The sequence below is a fragment of the Camelina sativa genome, chromosome 19, assembly GCF_030686135.1.
Source record: "Camelina sativa cultivar CO46 ecotype springtype chromosome 19, ASM3068613v1".
Lineage (NCBI taxonomy): Eukaryota > Viridiplantae > Streptophyta > Magnoliopsida > Brassicales > Brassicaceae > Camelina > Camelina sativa.
The window spans coordinates 4,495,342-4,513,831 of record NC_141898.1 but is presented as its reverse complement, the minus strand read 5'-3'; the positions used below and the strand labels follow the sequence as shown (position 1 = coordinate 4,513,831).

Here is an 18,490-nt window from a genome sequence, read left to right as displayed (position 1 = left end):
CATAATATCCGGTACTGAAGAACTATACCGAAACCGAACCGATAAAAGCGGTATCGGATAGGATTCGGGTTATGCAGAATTACCGAACGGGCTATGGATTAATCGGTTATTTTGGTTATTTACATGGGTATTTATATTTTTTTGGTTATCTCGAGTTTTAGTCGGTTATCTGAGTACTTTGGTTACTGAAAATAACCGAACCGATTATAACCCGGAAAAATTTCTGGTTATTTCAAATTTTGTATTAGAGTAGAAAACCGCTCCGAACCCGGCCAGTTACTAACCATACCGAACCGAATTTTTGTAAATTACCGAATGGGATCTGTAAGTTTTATACCGATTTACCCGAAACCCGATTGGGTAGAACCGAAACTCGATTGGGTACCTGATTGCCCAGGACTTAATACGTAACGTTCGAGATTAACTGCTCCTATTTGATGACAAGATACTCATCTTCCTTCATTCGCTGAATAGCCAGCGACCACCCTGACCCTAGTATTGGACTTTGGGATAATACTATTTTCACCATGGGAAAATGATATATGACACACCAATCCAAAGTCTCAAATAGAGTAAACTTTATGATTCCACCAAATCAACAACTTTTACAAAAAAAAAATCCCACTTCTCGATATAAAAAAAAATAAATTTATTTTTCGAAAAAGTCCGACAATTTAACCCACCAAAAAACACACACATACACATAAATCATAAATGAATAAAATAACGAGAAAAAAAAAAACAGCAACTGTCACATTATATTCTTCCCCACTTGATAGAGATTTGAGAGAGAAAGAATAAAAAAGGTCGAGAAAGTCTTTTCATCATCTTCCCCTCTCTCTCTCTCTCTCTCTCTCTCCTCTTCTTCAGAATGCTCATCAGAAATTATCTCCTTTTCGTTTCCTTGATGTGTTTTCTCTTCTAATCTCCGGTCCGGTGAGATAGAGAAAAGGCCAAAAATTCAAAGATCGAAGAAGAAGCAGAGGATTCAAAAACAGAGGAGATAAAAAGGATTAAGCTTTCTAATTTATCTATGGCTTCTGCTGCTGCTATGACCGAGAAGGAAGCTATGGTTGATCCTTTTCTCGTCGAGGCTCTTCAGAATCCTCGTCATCGTCTCACCAGTTTAGTCAATTTCTCACCTTACCCCACGATTTCGATTTTTTCGCTTTCCTCTCTGTTTCGGTTTGATCTGATTTTTCTAGGGTTTCATTGAATTGGGTCTGATTTATGAATTTCTCTAATCCTCGATCCGTTCTTTTTGTTGTGGATGTTTGTTTCAATTTCTCTGATGATTAGGGTTTGATTAGATCCGTGACTATGATTTATAATCCTCATGATTACGATTGTTTCATTGGCACACTATGAACACTCTGTTTTGGATTTAGTGTCTGTCTAATTTGATCTTCTTCAAATTCAACACTTTTTTAAAAGTTTAGTTTCTGTATCTGGAAAGATTCTATTCAGATGTGGTTGATGGGTTGTTATAAAAGGTTGCTTCTTTTTGTTGTTGTGTTTTAGTTTTGCGGATGGAGCTTGATATACAAAAGTTCTTTCAAAACCCTGAGCAGCTTCAGTTCGAATTCATGCCGTTTCCAACATCGTACCTTCGTCTTGCTGCACATCGAGTTGCACAGCATTATGGACTAGTAACCATGGCTTTAGACAATGGTATTGGTGCTGGAGATGGATCCGAGAACAGAATCCTGGTAACGAAGACAGCTGAAAGTAGGTTTCCTTGTGTCTGCTTATCCGAAATCCCTGTGAAACAACCTGAGAATGGTAAACCTGAGGGTTTTAAAATCGCAATCAAGCCTAGACCTAAGAGAGGATCTGGTTGTGGTGGTAGTGGATCAGAAGTTCAACAGAATCTTTTGAGAAGTGTTGAGGAGAGGAAAGAAGAGTATGATAAAGCCCGGGCTCGGATCTTTAACAGCCCTAGCAGTTCTGACTCTGAAGATTCTTCATCACTACGACTTCCCTCTTCTCTTGAAGGGAAGGACAACACATGTATAAACCAGAATGAGACTGAAGTGGCGGTTAATAATAACAACCCTGTTGTTGATGCTGTTACTCGAGATTCTGGAAGGACTTCTCGAGTAGCCATTATCAGAGATAGAGAGAAAGATCGATATGACCCGGATTATGACAGGAGCTATGACAGGTATGTCGTGGATCCCGGTTACAGGTAAACCATTCCATCTCTTCAGTCGTGATGTTCAAGAACTTTTAATTAGTTTACGCGCTGCAATGTAAAGAGGTCTTTCTCTTGTTTGGTAGGTACGTTAGAGTTATGCCGTCTGGCCAAAGCTTCAATCCGATACCGATCCACTTCCCGTTTCACGATGGGGTTTTCCCTCAGATGCCAAGAGGTCATCAAGCCAACCTAAACTACGGGCATCCGCTTAACCCTGCTTTGAGTCCCTTTACTAATAATCCGGCTTCTTATACACCTTGGCCAAACTCACCCTCTCTGAATTATGCACAGTCGTTGAATGGTCCAGACACAAATCTTTTCAGGTTTGCTCGTGAAACTGTTGTTTGTTCAATTCGCCATTTGATTGATATGTCTCAAAATTTATTGCTTACTCGTCAATTTGCCCTGCAGGTATCCTTCTGCAAGCAATCCCTGACGGCAAGAGAAGTGGTTGTTTGAGTACTTTAATGTCTGTATGAAAAGCAGAATTCTAATAGATATTATTAGCCTTTAGGAGCTCTCTGTTTCTGTTCCGAACAATGGCTTCTTCTTTCTTATATAACAAGACATCATCTTCTCTTTTTCTTTGAATTATATTATTATCAAACTTTGAATGAAATCCAGACTATATAGTTCAAAAACCAAATCTTTGATGATTGGCGTTCCTCTTAATCTCTTATGGTGAACCTAACAAATTGTTCAAAGGAACTTCTTAAATTGACATTTTCTATGGAAAGGATGCTCTCGCGTTTGAGATCTTAAATATTACACAATTTGATTATTGTCTTTTTTTGGTTACATATAAATATGGGGTGGTGAAGACTTGGAGGGTCCTTTTCTCCAAGTTTGTAGAGACGAAGACACTTTCCCAATATTCCTAAACGAATAATCAAAACACTCGAGTACTCTCCTTTGACCGATGGTCTCAAATCACAAGATTGGATTAGAGAGAGACTTGTGGGTAAATTTGGATTAATGATTTTAAGTTTTATGGAGAGACCAATCAAGATTTATAAAATTATTCTATTATTATTTGTACTTTCATTTGGTCACTGTAGATAATTTGGTTAGACAATTTCCTAGTCGGAAAAAATATAATACTCGTAGAACCGAATCGAAATACACACTCTTTACGTGAATAACCAACCATATTAGATTTTTTTTTTCTAGAGTTATAAGAAAAGAAAGGGTGAGACAAGATCAGGACATGCCAGCTATGAACCCACCACCCATTGCTTTAAATTACTCAACTCCTAAATAATTCTAACTTTCATTATAAAAGCAAAAAAATATCAAAAATCGATAATACTTTATTTGGGTTTGGTCCATTCAATGATTCCATTATATGCGACTTTATAATTGGTAGTAATGAAGTTTGGGGTATGATTGAGGATGTAATAAGAGCATCAGATCCTGGATTCTGATTCTGCTTCCCATTGTCTTTTGTCTCTTTTAGCTTATTCCCTGCTTCATCATTCAGGTCATACTTTTTACATTGTACAACTATTTGCATCAATGAATTGATCACTGGTCAATCACATATACATATCTTCTCTAACAACACATTATAACAGTTGCCGGTTAAAAAGGGGATGGAACAGTTTTAGCAACTCAGCTTTAAGAACAAATCTACAACAAATGAGAAAGCATAGAGAACATTTGTGAAGCAAGTTTTTTTGTTTTCCCATCAAGATCGATTCTTTTTCCAGACCTTGAGTGTGACCGTACCGTGCTGTACTGTACGGATGTACAAGAGTAAACTCATCTTTACATGAATCATAAAGAAGAAAGCTACAAGGGTTAAAAAAAAAACAAGCAGTGAACCTGAAAGACCACTTGAGAGACACAGAACTTGATCACACCACACAGTGACCCCCGGGATTGTATCAATGTTAAAAAGACTGCACAGAGTAACGCCACGCGATAAGACCAGACTCAAATCAATGTTCTTGATGACTTGCAGAGACGTTTTGAACCTATAAAGGAATCAAATATACCAACACATTTATTAACTACAGATCAACATTGCAAGCTATGGTTTTACAAAAGACAAAGGGGTAACAAAAGAATCAGAATCTTGTTATTTACCTAAAGATTTGGGCTTTTCAATCGTCTCGAGTTGGGAATAAAGTTAAGACAGTTCTGCCTCCTCCATTAGCATTAGCAGATTCCAAATCCTCAACGTAATTACCAACTGGACTATGCAATGATGGTGTTGACATTCTATGAATTGGTTGCTGCTGCTGAGTTTGCCTCGCCAAGAACGAAGGATCAAACTTCCCATTCGTTGGTGATCCAAACCCATTACTCGTTGGTGATCCAAACTGTCCATTACTCGTCGGTGAATGGAATCCACCATTCGTCGGAGAGCCAAAATGAGCAGCTGCGATTTGTCGGTGGTGGAACTGAGCTGGCTGTAAATGAGGATTAGAGGCAGCTGCAGCCGCCGCCGCAGCAGCCATTTGTTGTTGCTGTTGAAGAGTAGCAATGGGAACAAAAGACGGCATGAAATGATCAGAGCTCGGAACACGATTAGGATGAAGAAAATGAGCAGGCACAGGTGAGCTAGCAAAGAGACGATCCGTAGCCGGATCTGAACCAGCTCCACCACCAGAAGACAAACCTTGCATCCTCTTAAGATAAAGCCTATACTTTTGCAAATGGCTCGCAACGTTTTCTCTAGTCAACCCATCAACACTCATAAGCTGCATAATGGTTTTGGGAACAGCGTTTTTAATCCCTAAATGAGCCACCGCATCAACGAAACGCTTATGAAGCTGAGGAGTCCAAACGAGACGAGGTCGTTTTAAAGTCCTTGCGGGTTCGTCTCCGGCAGCACCACCAGAGCCTAGATCTGCTGAATCTGCAGCGAACTCGGCTGAGGAATTGGCTTGTGAAGAAGGAAGCTGAAGCTGAGAAGGTGTTGTTGGAGTTGTTGTGGTTTGGTGATGATGGTGAGGTTGATTTGAGTTACCGTTTCCTTGACTAGGGCTTCGTATGTCGAAGGCTAGAGCTAGATCGGGTGAGATTAGTGATTGAGATAAAGGCATGAGCTCTTCTGGTGATGGTAACTCTTCTTCCCATCTTGCGAACCAGTCTGACTCGTCTTCTCTCATTATCTTCAAATTAAAAAAAAAAACAGAGAGCTTAAAAAAAAGCTGAAATTTTTTTAACTGTTGGATTTCACAAACCAAGAAACATTTGAAGATTAGAGATCATAGAGAGAAAGTAACAAATTCCCACTGAGATTGAGACTAATCAAAATCGATCTGTGGGGGAAAGAAAGAAACAAACTTTTACAAAGTGTGAAGCTTTAAACAGAGGATGAGAAATAAAGGTTGGATTTTTATCAGAGTCTGGCTTGAAGAAGAAGAGAAAGAGAGAGAGAGAGAGAAAGAAACGGAATCTGAGAAATTAGATGATGATTGAGAAAGATGGAGAGAAGTTCGAGGTGGATCTTCTTCTTTTTTTTCTTTCTTCTCAGCTTTTTTTTTTTTTTTTTTGCTTTCCAATCTCTAATTTATGATGAAAGAGTACTTTACCAAATCTACAATTTTTGAGTTCTCATTATTATTTTATTTTTTAATGTCAATCATATCCCAATACTCGACCGACGGTAAGCTTTAGAATCGATGAAGTGAACCTAAACCAGACTACAACTGGTTTGTTTTGTTTGGTTGATGATCCTTTCTTTTGATTGCCTCTCTTTTTAGTAAATACTATAACTATTTTTCTAGAAATTGTGGTTCTATCGTGATTATAAATTTTTTATTGGTGTATTCGGTGTGTTAGTTCAGACTTTGGAAGAACATGATAAGATTGATCACTCTTTTGGCAATAAAAACGTGTTTCTTTTCTATTCAGTTTTCTTTTTAAAAATATGTGATGCTGTTAGTATGTCATTGTCAATAAATAATTATGTTTTTGGAGAAATTGGAAGGCCCAATGTGGGTTCACTTGTAAGCAAAGACAAGAACATTTACAATAAGGATCATATCAGAAGAAGGATCATATTGTCATCAAATATCATAATCTTTTCGTTGAACAACAATGAAAACGTTCTAACTGTTGGATTAATATTTGATATTAATCCATTCCCAAGTAAAACTTAATCATCTAATGTTCTTCATTTCAAACCAGTATTTTGCATGTTTAGAACATCTGCATATTCATTAATTAATAGCTACCAAATTAGCGCGAGATAGAGGAAAACATGTTCAAATTATGAAGCTTGAGTGTTAAGAGAGTGGGGATCAAAGAGGCTTATGTATCTGCATTTTCACCAGCCAAGATTGTCATAATGAAATCAGAAAATTAGGACGAGATAATTGAAGAAAGGGTTGCCAGCTAGCTATATGCAAAACCAAAACTCAAAAACAGAGAAAATCATTAGAAATGAACCTGAATACTCTTCTTCCTGTTCACTCTCTACCATATCTAACGCAATCAAGCAGAAAACTGAACCTGAGCTGATGCTGAAACCCTATACATAGATTCTAACTCCTCCAACTCCATTATCTTCTTTTTCACTTCATCAGCCTTATAAGGTCTCAGTGAGATTCTCACCGTCTTCAAACATTTTGAGTTTGCGAGGATGAAAGCCAGAAATTGTTTCTCTTCTCTACTTCCTCCAAAGCCTACCCACTTAAAGATCTCAACCTGAAACAACAAGCATCTCGGTACAGAACTCGGTTGGTTCCACGAAAGTGGGAAATGGCCCTGACTCTGAGAAGCAACAGAGAGGATTTATATATAAACACGTTTACTTTAAATTTGAAGTCCATCATCAAAATCAAAACTTGTTCGATGAAGAGGGAGGGGAGAGAGGTATATACTTACAGAGATGATCTTAAGAGCTTTTAGTTTAGGAGCTTTATGAAGCAAAAGCATAAGTGGTTCCAACCAATTGTCAAAACGATATGTCCGCAAAGTAAACTTTACCAGCCGAGAGAAGTTAATGGCACTAAAAACTGCGACCTGCAATTAATTGCATGAAACAGAACACAACATAAGTAAAACGTGATCACAAACAAAGAGAAGTAAAGAGTCGAATGTTATCAAAATGGTTACCTTGATAGGACCCAAAGCAAGAAACGTGACAGAGGACAAAGATGTCAGAAACTCTTCATTCGGGTGAGAACAGGAGAGAACAACCGTGGCCACATTAAGGCGAGGCATATTCTTGATCAAGAAACCGTCTCGTAAACTGCCAGTAATGTAAAGGTAATTTAATCTTGGGCAATCTATAACCAAGCGCTTATCATTGTCAAAGAACGACCGATCCACATACTCTAACTTCTGTAAAGAAGGAACTTTCACACTGAACCTTGTCACATTGCAATGATTATCAAGGAAGACGTACAAATCTCTGAGAACAGGGCAACTCGATAAAAGCTTAACATGAGAATCTTGGTCTTTATACACCACAAATTTCAGAACCAGCGATTTAAGGGACGGGAGGCAAGCCGGGGAAGGAACATCAACGAGAAACTTGCCCGATAGACTCAATTTCACAAGCACTTTGCTGGTGTAAAGGCTCTTAGGCAAGCTGATCCTGGTAGGATCTACGGTTAGTAAAAAGTTAATCCCCAAAATCAGCTTTCGCACGCAACGGTCAACCGCGTTTAAAATCCACTTTCCGATATCGACATCAACCGGAAATTTTTGATCAAGTTGAAAACTAAATATTTCTAATGAAGGTGCCTTGTGGAGTTGCAATGACTTGTCAATGAAGTCCCAACCACATATCTCCGGGTAAAACTCCCCGCGTATGTTGCTATTTGTGTAGTCGAGTTTAGGGAGCATCGTCCAGAAAAAACGCCATCGTTTCGACAAAAAACATGGTGTTCACCGCATCTTTTATTGGGATTAAACACAGTATATATATGCACCAGCAAATCTTCAGGCAACGCACTGATCCTGTCCTTGCATCGACAACAAATCCGTGCTTCCGATGGCATCTCTGATGACAAGGTTTCTTTTTGTGGTGAGAACAACAAATCAGATTAACGAAACACTATGAGATCTGGTGAGCAAAGACCTTACTTAGACCCTTTTGCTTTTCGTTTCGTCAAAAGAAGAAAATTCCTAGTTTGATGTAGTAGAGGTTTCTTTGACAGCAAGATAAGTTTTTAAGGAATGACGTCACTGCTGCGTAAACATTGGGCTTTTGATATTGGGCTTCTTAGCCCATATTTTGCAAAATTAGTCACCACTCTATTTCGAGTATTGTCTCTGGCTGCCTTTAGCGGCGACTTCACTTTAGATTCTTCTAGGGTTTCCAGATTGTACCCTAGAGTAGCCTCCTATATATATATATTTACACACACGTTTTCAGCTGAACTCGCAAAGATTAGATTTGAGGGCGGCTATCGACCACAGAAGAGTAGTAACGATACGTCTGCGTCATCTCTGTGCTTCTTTGTCTACACTTTTGGAAAAAGTGATGACGCCATCGCCCTTTCCCAAATGTAGACAAAGCAATACCGTGATGACGTTATAGAGATTTTGTGATGTTACGAATGTTTTTGTATGTTCATCAGATGATCGGTTGGTATTTTTTTTTTTTTTTCTTGATTTTGATGATTGATGTTTGATTCTCACTTTAAAACCATAAATCTTGTTTTTTTTTTCTTTCCAGATCTTACTCTTTACGAGATCTTCTTAAGTCATAGATGCGTGTGATGATGGATCCAGAGTTCAAGAGTAGTTTTTTTTTTTGTTTTTTTTTTGTTTATTGGTGAATTTTGTTGTTCAGATACGTTTCAAAGAGAAAATATAACCAAAAAGATTTTAGACAACTAAATATCCCAAAGAACAAAGTTATGATATTGACGCACGGCACGGATCTAAACATGGCTGGCTGTACAGCCTGTACTCTACGACGATCGCATCTATACATAGTTTACACACAATTCGAAGGACAACATGTTCTAGTCTCTGTTTCTTATTAATCTATTTACTATTATTTGGAAAACACTAGTGATTATTTAGAAACGACATTGCTAATTCGGTTAGAAGCCCTGTTTCTTTTCTTTCTACTATCCAACTCAAAAGACGATAAGCCAAGGCAAAGTAATTGTAATTTTCGAGGAAATTTATTCAAAGATAAGCTGAGCTCGAAAGCTTAATTGTAGTTAGATAAATCTACCGAAACTTAATCATTAGCTTTTGTCTATACAATTTATCATAGTTGGTCCTAAAAAAGAATTAATTATATAATTTATCAAAGGAGACGGTATGGTTATTCTTACGCTTGTAAATTTTGTTTTAACCTTCTCTTACGAAATACAAAAAGTCGGACTAAAAAAAGAATTCAATTATTTCTTAATATCCGGAGATTAGTGTGGATTCAATCCGTGATCTTCTGATTGAGAAATAACAAAAAAAACAGTTCAGTCCACTCCATTGAAGATGACATGCAACCAAAATGATCTGGTAGGTTTATCATATTATCCAGTTTTTATTTAACAAAAGAATAATACGTACTAATCCATAGTAGAAAGAAAACATCATTATCCAAAATAGAGAAAAGATTAATAAAAAAGAAGTATAGATGAACAAACAGGTGAAAGAGAAGAAGAGAGGGGTTCAGTAGTCGTCGCTTCTAATCAACTTCCACTTGTTCCACGAAAACAAGCAATTCGATCTAACGTGAAAGCAAGGATTCTCTGGGTTTTTGCCTCTTACTCCAAGCTAATCAATCCCCAAAGCAAACAAAAACATTCTTTCTTATACTACCCCTTCACTCCTCCTCTTCTTCTGTCTCTGATATATTACTATATCCTTCACCCACCATTCCTCTTGTCTCTCGTTTTGATCAAATCCATTGTCGTTGTTGATTCCCACAGGTTTGTTTTCCATTTCTCTTGTTGATCTCAATTCTGGGTTCTTCACTGTGCATTCTCAACTCTTTTAGTCATAAAGTTTAAAGCTTTGATAAGTAGAATCTGAAAAAAAAAAAAAAAAAAAACGAACCTTTCCCTCTGAATTTGAGCATATTGAGTTTAGTTTTTGAAGCCAATTGTGATTTAATTTGTCTCTGAAGGTTTTGACTTTATGAGTTGAGATTGAGAAGCCACTCTTGATTTCTAGCAACGTTTGTGTTTTTCTAATTTAGCCCTCGTTTATGGCTTTGGTGTATTTCTTTTTTACTAGCTGTTACCTTCCTTTGAGGCTCTTTTAAATAATCAAACGGATTGAACTGAATAAGATTCAATGTTTCTATAAATGTTGTAGGTTGTTGGTTTATTTGGATGTGGTGATTATGGATATGGAGTCTTGGAAGTTGCTCAGAAGTATTTGCATACTTTCTTTTCTCCTTGGCTCTTGCTTCGTCTATCAAAGCCTTCGTGTTGTTGATGCTCAAGAAGATCCTAAACCAGCCGTCACTTTGCAAGTTGATGCTTCTAACGGAGCTGGACGACCCATTCCTGAAACGCTATTTGGCATATTCTTCGAGGTTTGTTAATGTTACAGCCTTCTATAGGTCTCTGCTATATACACAATGTGTTCGAATCAATCGAAAACTTTATATGTTCAAATCATTTACAGGAGATTAACCATGCTGGTGCTGGTGGATTATGGGCTGAACTTGTTAGCAACAGAGGTTCGTTTCTTCTTTTTTGGCTTATTACTTCTGAAAATCCATGGGAATCAATCATTGTTTCTTTTCTTTCTTTACATGATGGGAAAAAGGTGGTAGTAACTCTTTAAGCAAAAACTTTGGTTTCCAGGGTTTGAAGCTGGTGGGCAAAACATACCGTCTAATATATGGCCATGGTCCATTGTTGGTGATCATTCATCCATATATGTAGCTACAGACCGTTCATCATGCTTTGAACGGAATAAAATTGCATTGAGAATGGATGTGCTCTGTGATAGCCAAGGTTGTCCATCAGGAGGTGTTGGAGTTTATAACCCTGGTTACTGGGGCATGGTGAGTGATAATTGTGAAACTTTTACAGCTTGGGTTTCTGTTTCCCTCGGTGTCAAGAGTATGGGTAAATCTGTTTTTCATTTTTTAATCTTCTGTTAGAATATTCAAGAAGGAAAGAAGTACAAGGTGGCTCTTTATGTGCGTTCAACTGGTGATATCGATCTGTCTGTGTCGTTGACGAGCTCGAATGGATCACGGACTCTTGCTTCTGAAAAGATCACGTGAGAAACAATTTCAGACTCTTTAGTTAAGTCTGAATACGTTTTTGTTGTTGTTTCAATGTGCTTTAATTTGTTTCAATGCAGAGCTTCTGCTTCCGATGTTTCGAAATGGACTAAAAAAGAGGTTACTTTGGAGGCAAAAGGGACAGATCCTAGTGCAAGACTTCAGTTAACAACAACCAAGAAAGGGTCAATATGGATTGACCAAGTCTCAGCCATGCCAGTGGATACTTATAAGGTTCTTTTTCCTTCTTTCTGATTCCCTATAGAGCCTTAAGATGAGAGATTGCAGATAGAGAAAATATGGAAGAAACAAAATATTCATTCTTTTTAGTTGATTGCAGGGACATGGTTTCAGAAACGATCTTTTCCAAATGATGGTTGATATAAAACCCCGTTTCATCCGGTTCCCAGGTAATATTTAAGGCTAATAGTATTTTTTTTGCTTGTTCTGTCCAGATACGCACTTCCTAGTTCATTGTGGTAAAGAGCATGACTTAAGATGAAATAAGCTAAAGTTTATTCTTTACTCTGGATCTTTGTGAACGTAGGTGGTTGTTTTGTCGAGGGTGAATGGTTAAGTAATGCATTCCGCTGGAAAGAAACCGTAGGACCTTGGGAAGAGAGACCGGGCCATTTTGGTGATGTTTGGAAGTATTGGACCGATGATGGCCTTGGCCACTATGAGTTCTTTCAAGTGAGACCTCTTTTTTTCTATTGACTCTATTTATATTTCACAAGCTCGATATCAAAGTTAAATGACATTCTTGTAGTTGGCAGAAGACATTGGTGCAGCCCCGATATGGGTGTTTAATAACGGTATTCTTTCATTGTCCGACTAGTCCCTCTTGTGTATTCCAAATCTGTCAACCTTAATTTTAACCTTTTTGCAGGGATAAGTCATAATGATGAAGTTGAAACTGCCAGTATCATGCCCTTTGTTCAAGTATGTTTACGAAACCTTCCTCTGTTTCTGTAGTGGACAAAAGCCTGAAAACCAAAACTGTTTGCCTCTTTTTTGTTTCAGGAAGCACTCGACGGTATTGAGTTTGCCCGAGGAGATGCTAATTCTACATGGGGATCTGTTCGAGCTAAAATGGGACGCCAAGAGCCTTTTGAACTGAAATACGTTGCCATTGGAAATGAAGATTGTGGGAAAACATACTACAGAGGTTTTGCAATTTTTCTATGATCACATTCACTTGAGACTTTTATTGAGCATCTTTGATACTAAATGAGATTACAACTTTGCAGGAAACTATATTGTGTTCTATGATGCTATAAAAAAAGCCTACCCAGATATCAAAATCATCTCCAACTGCGATGGTTCTTCTCATCCGCTCGACCACCCAGCTGATTACTATGACTTTCACGTAAATTACCTGTCTGGCCAGAACCTGTAAATGTTGTCTTGTGTTCTCTCTTTCGTCTCAAAAAGTGTTTTCCTTTTGTCACAGATTTACACTTCTGCTAGCAATTTGTTTTCCATGTATCATCAATTTGACCGCACTTCACGCAATGGTCCAAAGGTGATCAAATGGTTTCTTGTTTCCTTTTTCGTTTTCTCAGTTAGTATTTATTGACTTGAAGCGCGAGGATTTTATCAGCAAGCAAATCGGTTCAACCGAACCAATTTGGTGACCTAATTAAATAAACAAAGCAAGCCAATCGGTTACGTGTAAACTGAAATAAATCGATCAAGTTGTATATATTGGGTTTGCTTGCCCTACTTATTATTATGAAGGTTGGCTTAATTCTTCCGTGGGGCTTATTAAAGCCCATTACAATTCTTGTTGCCGTTCTCGATTTCGTATCCACCGCAAAAGAAACAAATGTGTGGATGAACATGATAAGATTACATAATTCGTTTTTGATTAGTGTAAGTTATATAATTCGGTGTGTTAGTTTAGACTTTGGAAGAACATGATAAGAATCTTAAGATTATCACTCTTTTGGCAATAAAAACGTGTTTCTTTTCTATTTAGTTTTCTTTTTAATAATATGTGATGCTGTTAGTATGTCATTGTCAATAAATAATTATGCTGTTAGTGCGATTTCGCGGAAGAAATATTTTAGAAATAAGTAAATAAAATTTAAAATTATACATTATGAAAACATTTGAATATAATAGAATAGTTTGAATACACAAACATTAAATATAAACTGTTACTAAAAACACAACCATCAAAATGAAAATTTATAACAAAAATATTATGTAAAATATATGTATTTTTGCAAAAAAAAATTGTTTAAAGTATTATAAATATAATATTCAAATTGATATTAATTATTAATATTAGATAGTAATATTCAAATTATTTAGATTTAACATAAAACGGAAAATTTATTTCATTGAATTTGATAGTTATTGATAAAGAGAAAAATATATAGAAAGTTCAAAAGACATAGACTATTTAAATAGACACACATATTAGAACGAATAGTTGTGATGAAAAAATTTGAATAAAATATAGTGAAAAGACACAACTCTACAATGAATTGATACAACTGTTTGGGTTTAAAAACCAAATAAAAACAAGTTTCTTACAAAAAAACTAAGCAAAGTCGCAATTGTTGTTTGTATTTATTCAGATTGTTATTATTATTTTAAAATATTAAACTATTTTTAAATTAAAAGTTACGATAAATAGACAACATTGCAAATTCTATATTAAGTTGTATTAAATTTCTCTATTGCTATAATCATTTCTAAAATTTTAGTTAAATTATATAATTACGGTGAAAATATTAGATAATAATATTCAATCAGCTAGATTCAATATAAAATGGAAAATTTGTTTCAACGAACTTGTTAGTTGTTGATAAAGAGACAAATTTAAAGAGAGTTCAAAAGACATGACTATTTAAATAGACACACTTATTAGAACGAAAAGTTATGATGAAAATATATAAATGAAATATAGTGAAAAGACACAACTCTACAATGAACAGATACAACCGTTTGAATTAAAAAAAAAAACATTACGAAAAGGTACTACAAAAAAAAATCACAATTGTTTTGTCTGCACTTGATTTCACCTAATAACCCATATAAACTGCTTTTAAATAGAAGACATCTTTATTACCATATTGAAAAGTCAAATTCAAAAATGCATTATATAATCCATCTAACTCTAGGTATTTTCATTAAATTTTTATATATAAAATTAACTAAAAATATCATTCCAAAAATCTTTTATTAAATCAAGAATTGGAAAATTTTCTTTACTTATAAAATAATGAATGCTAGAGAATAGTTTAGAAAGCTGTAAAAACTGTTGAGATTGAAATTTTATATTATTTTGTGTCATGGCAAAAAAAAATGAAAACAGTTCAAAGAGACAAATATATATAGATCTCAAAAAATATTAATGTTCCAATCAACACAATTTTACAGTGAACAGTTGTAACTTTTCATAAATAACCGTTTAAATGATCCATCACGACTTTTCAGAAAATATCCAAATGGTACGATTGAAAAAACACAATTGTTGGTCGCATTTATTCGGATTGTTATTATTATATAGATTGGAAGGATCATATTGTCATCAAATCAGGATCATATCAAAAGAAGGATCATATTGTCATCAAATATCATAATCTTTTGTAAAGTCAGTATTTTGCTAGTTTAGAACATCTGCATATTCATTAATTAATAGCTACCAAATTAGCTAGATAGAGAATAACATGTTCAAATTATGAAGCTTGAGTGTTAAGAGAGTGGGGATCAAAGAGGCTTATGTATCTGCATTTTTACCAGCCAAGATTGTCATAATAAATCATCAGAAAATTAGGACGAGATAATTGAAGAAAGTGTTACTTAACTATATGCAAAACCAAAACTCAAAAACAGAGAAAATCATTAGAAATGAACCTGATTACTCTTCATCCTGTTCATTCTCTACCATCTCTAACGCAAGCAAGCAGAAAACTGAACCTGAGCTGATGCTGAAACCCTATACATAGATTCCAACTCCGTTATCTTCTTTTTCACTTCATCAGCCTTGTAACGTCTCAGTATTGAGATTCTCACCGTCTTCAAACATTTTGAGTTTGCGAGGATGAAAGCCAGAAATTGTTTCTCTGCTCTTCTTCCTCCAAAGCCTTTCCACTTAAAGATCTCAACCTGAAACAACAAGCATCCCGGTACAGAACTCGGTTGGTTCCACGAAAGTGGGACATCCGCGAATGGAGCATCATGAACCTGAGAAGCAACAGAGAGGATTTATATATAAACACGTTTACTTTAAATTTGAAGGTCCATCATCAAAATCAAAACTTGTTCGATGAAGAGGGAGGGGAGAGAGGTATATACTTACAGAGATGATCTTAAGAGCTTTTAGTGTAGGAGCTTTATGAAGCAAAAGCATAAGTGGTTCCAACCAATTGTCGAAACGATATGTCCGCAAAGTAAACTTTACCAGCCGAGAGAAGTTAATGGCACTAAAAACTGCGACCTGCAATTAATTGCATGAAACAGAACACAACATAAGTAAAACGTGATCACAAACAAAGAGAAGTAAAGAGCCGAATGTTATCAATATGGTTACCTTGATAGGTTCCAAAGCAAGAAACCTGACAGAGGACAAAGATGTCAGAAACTCTTCATTCGGGTGAGAACCGTAGCGTAAAACTTTGGCCACATCAAGGCGAGGCATATTCTTGATTAAGAAACCGTCTCGTAAAGAGGCAGTAATGTAAAGGTAATTCAATCTTGGGCAATCTATAACCAAGCGCTTATCATTGTCAAAGAATGACCGATCCACATACTCTAACTTCTGTAAAGAAGGAACTTTCACACTGAAACTTGTCACATTGCATTTATTATTATGGAACACGTACAAATCTCTGAGAACAGGGCACCTCGATAAAAGCTTAACATGAGAATCTTGGTCTTTATACACCACAGCTTTAAGGACCAGCGATTCAAGGGACGGGAGGCAAGCCGAGGAAGGAACATCAACAAGAAACTTGCCCGATAGACTCAATTTCACAAGCGCTTTGCTGGTGTAAAGGCGCTTAGGCAAACTGGTAGGATCTGCAATTGGTATAAAGTTAATCCCCAAAATCAGCTCTCGCACGCAGCGGTCAACCGCGTTTAAAACCCACTTTCCGATATCGAAATCAACCGGAGATTTAAGTTGGATACTAAATATTTCTAGTGAAGGTGCCTTGTGGAGTTGAAGTGACTTGTCGATGAAGTCCCAATCACATATCTCCGGGTAAAGCGCCCCGCGTATGTTGCTATTTGTGTAATCGAGTTTAGGGAGCATCGTCCAGACAAAACGCCACCGTTTTGACAAAAACATGGTGTTCACCGCATCTTTTATTGGGATTAGACACAGTATCTGCACCAGCAAATCTTCAGGCAACTCACTGATCCTGTCCTTGCATCGACAACAAACCCCTGCTTCTGATGGCATCTCTGCTTCTGATGGCATCTCTGATGACAAGGTTTTTTTTGTGTGGAGAACAAAAAATCAGATTAACGAAACCCTATGGGATCGGGTGAGCAAAGACCTTATGTAAGTTTGAGAAGGAGAAATGGTAAAACGACTTGTGTATTATTCCATTAGGTTCTGTACCTTATATACAGATGGGTAGATATACATAAATCTTGACTAGACCTGATTTACATCTATCTCATTAACAATATCATACAATATTTGTATCTATATTTAACACTTACTTGAACCCTTTTGCTTTTCGTTTCGTCAGAAAAAAGAAAACCCTAGTTTGATGTATTAGGGGTTTCTTTCATAGCAAGATAAGTTTTTAAGAAATGCGTCACTGCTGCGTAAACATTGAGCTTTTGATACTGGGCTTCTTAGCCCAAATTTTGCAGATTTCGTTACTACTCTATTTCGAGTATTGTCTCTGTCCACCTTTCGTGGCGACTTCACTTTAGATTCTTCTAGGGTTTCCAGATTGTACCCTAGAGTAGCCTCCTATATATATTTAAACACGTTTACAGCTGAAGTTGCAGAGATTAGTTTTGGGGGAGGCTAGCGACCACAGAAGAATAGTAGTAACGATACGTCATCTCTGTGCTTCTTTGTCATACACTTTTGGAAAAAGTGATGACGCCATCGCTCTTTCCCAAATGTAGACAAAGCAATACCGTGATGACGTCATAGAGATTTTGTTGAATATGTTACGAGCGTGTTTGTGTGTTCATCAGATGATCGATTGGTATTTTTTCTCTTTATTTTCATGATTGTTGTTTGCTTCTCACTTCAAAACTATAACTCTTGTTTTTATTTCTTTATTTCCAGATCTTTGTCTATCTTCTGAAGTCACAGATGCTTTGTGATGATGGATCTAGAGTTGATGAGTTGTTCTTTATTTTGTTTTTTGTTTAATGGTGAATTTTGTTGTTGAGATACGTTTGAGAGAGAAAATATAACCAAAAAGATTGAGATTCTAGACAACTAGATATCGTAAAGAACAAAATAATGATATTGACTCACGGCACGGTTAATAAACATGGCTGTACTCTACGACGATCGCATCTATAGCAAATTTCTCGTGGTTACACTTGCACACAAATCGAAGGACACCATGTTCTAGATCTAGACTCTGTTTCTTGAGTTATTAATGTACAGCTCTGTTTTTTTTTGCTATCCAAATAACTTTAAGTAAAGCCTCACGATGATAGATAAGCCAAGACAGTTGATGGTCAATTGGTCATCTTCGAGAAAATTTTGACAAAAATAAAAGGTGAAACTAAAGCTTAGACAGGTTTGATAACAATTACATAATCATTAGCAAAAGAAAGAATTATTTATATAAATTAATCAAGGGAGACGGTAATTATTCACTCACGCATGTAAAATTTTGTTTTAACCTTCTCTTACGAAATAAGAATATTCAATTCTTTCTTAAAATCCGTAGATTAGTGTGGATTCAATCCCGTGATCTTCTGATTAAGAAATAACAAAAAACACTCCATTGAAGATGACATGCAACCAAAATGATCTGCTAGGTAGGTTTATGAAATATAAGTATTATATTATCCAGTTTTTATTTAACAAAAGAATAATACTCGGTAGTCGGTACTAATGATAACATTATCAATAGTAGAAAAAAACAACAACATGGGAATTTAGCCTAATCTAGCACATTTTTTATAAA

General features: G+C 36.2%; 4 protein-coding genes, 2 long non-coding RNA genes and 1 pseudogene across 9 annotated transcripts; 4 read left to right on the top strand and 3 right to left on the bottom strand.

The window, feature by feature from the left end:
• The first annotated feature begins 664 nt into the window (after positions 1-664).
• Positions 665-2,778, top strand: LOC104764793 (uncharacterized). 2 transcript variants are annotated; one of them, XM_010488390.3, is made up of 4 exons: positions 665-1,124; positions 1,522-2,188; positions 2,281-2,520; positions 2,609-2,778. In XM_010488390.3, the coding sequence occupies exons 1-4, from the start codon at positions 1,034-1,036 to the stop codon at positions 2,631-2,633; spliced, it is 1,023 nt and encodes a 340-aa protein (XP_010486692.1). In that variant the 5' UTR covers positions 665-1,033; the 3' UTR covers positions 2,634-2,778. The 2 variants fall into 2 exon arrangements, with proteins under 2 accessions (XP_010486692.1, XP_010486693.1); XM_010488391.3 differs by having other exon boundaries at positions 704-1,124; positions 1,522-2,164.
• A 1,077-nt stretch (positions 2,779-3,855) lies between these two features.
• Positions 3,856-5,924, bottom strand: LOC104764791 (transcription factor MYBC1). Of its 2 annotated transcripts, XR_763784.3 has the most exons (3): positions 4,286-5,781; positions 4,022-4,173; positions 3,856-3,934 (listed from the first exon to the last, which is right to left on the bottom strand). XR_763784.3 is itself a non-coding variant. In XM_010488389.3 (2 exons), exon 1 carries the CDS (start codon positions 5,311-5,313, stop codon positions 4,303-4,305), a length of 1,011 nt encoding a protein of 336 aa, XP_010486691.1. In that variant the 5' UTR covers positions 5,314-5,924; the 3' UTR covers positions 3,856-4,173; positions 4,286-4,302. The 2 variants fall into 2 exon arrangements, 1 of the variants encoding a protein (XP_010486691.1); XM_010488389.3 differs by having other exon boundaries at positions 3,856-4,173; positions 4,286-5,924.
• Positions 5,925-6,193: 269 nt separating this feature from the next.
• On the bottom strand, positions 6,194-8,299 carry LOC104767426 (putative F-box/FBD/LRR-repeat protein At1g22000). Its single transcript, XM_087500507.1, has 3 exons — positions 7,268-8,299; positions 7,037-7,174; positions 6,194-6,922 (listed from the first exon to the last, which is right to left on the bottom strand). Exons 1-3 carry the CDS (start codon positions 8,000-8,002, stop codon positions 6,644-6,646), a joined length of 1,152 nt encoding a protein of 383 aa, XP_087356633.1. The 5' UTR covers positions 8,003-8,299; the 3' UTR covers positions 6,194-6,643.
• A 237-nt stretch (positions 8,300-8,536) lies between these two features.
• LOC104764790 (uncharacterized) lies at positions 8,537-8,997 on the top strand. Its single transcript, XR_763783.2, has 2 exons — positions 8,537-8,746; positions 8,838-8,997. It is a non-coding gene; the product is annotated as an uncharacterized LOC104764790 (long non-coding RNA).
• Positions 8,998-9,532: 535 nt separating this feature from the next.
• On the top strand, positions 9,533-13,114 carry LOC147920158 (alpha-L-arabinofuranosidase 1-like). Of its 2 annotated transcripts, XM_087500644.1 has the most exons (14): positions 9,533-9,634; positions 9,753-10,047; positions 10,436-10,658; positions 10,751-10,805; positions 10,933-11,135; positions 11,235-11,356; positions 11,441-11,594; positions 11,701-11,770; positions 11,908-12,053; positions 12,130-12,175; positions 12,250-12,302; positions 12,384-12,528; positions 12,611-12,729; positions 12,814-13,114. In XM_087500644.1, exons 3-14 carry the CDS (start codon positions 10,464-10,466, stop codon positions 12,937-12,939), a joined length of 1,434 nt encoding a protein of 477 aa, XP_087356770.1. In that variant the 5' UTR covers positions 9,533-9,634; positions 9,753-10,047; positions 10,436-10,463; the 3' UTR covers positions 12,940-13,114. The 2 variants fall into 2 exon arrangements, with proteins under 2 accessions (XP_087356770.1, XP_087356769.1); XM_087500643.1 differs by lacking the exon at positions 9,533-9,634 and having other exon boundaries at positions 9,686-10,047.
• Positions 13,115-15,164: 2,050 nt separating this feature from the next.
• Positions 15,165-16,868, bottom strand: LOC104767407 (putative F-box/FBD/LRR-repeat protein At1g22000 pseudogene; annotated as a pseudogene).
• Positions 16,869-17,335: 467 nt separating this feature from the next.
• LOC104764750 (uncharacterized) lies at positions 17,336-17,787 on the top strand. Its single transcript, XR_763779.3, has 2 exons — positions 17,336-17,548; positions 17,632-17,787. It is a non-coding gene; the product is annotated as an uncharacterized LOC104764750 (long non-coding RNA).
• The last annotated feature ends 703 nt before the right edge of the window (positions 17,788-18,490 follow it).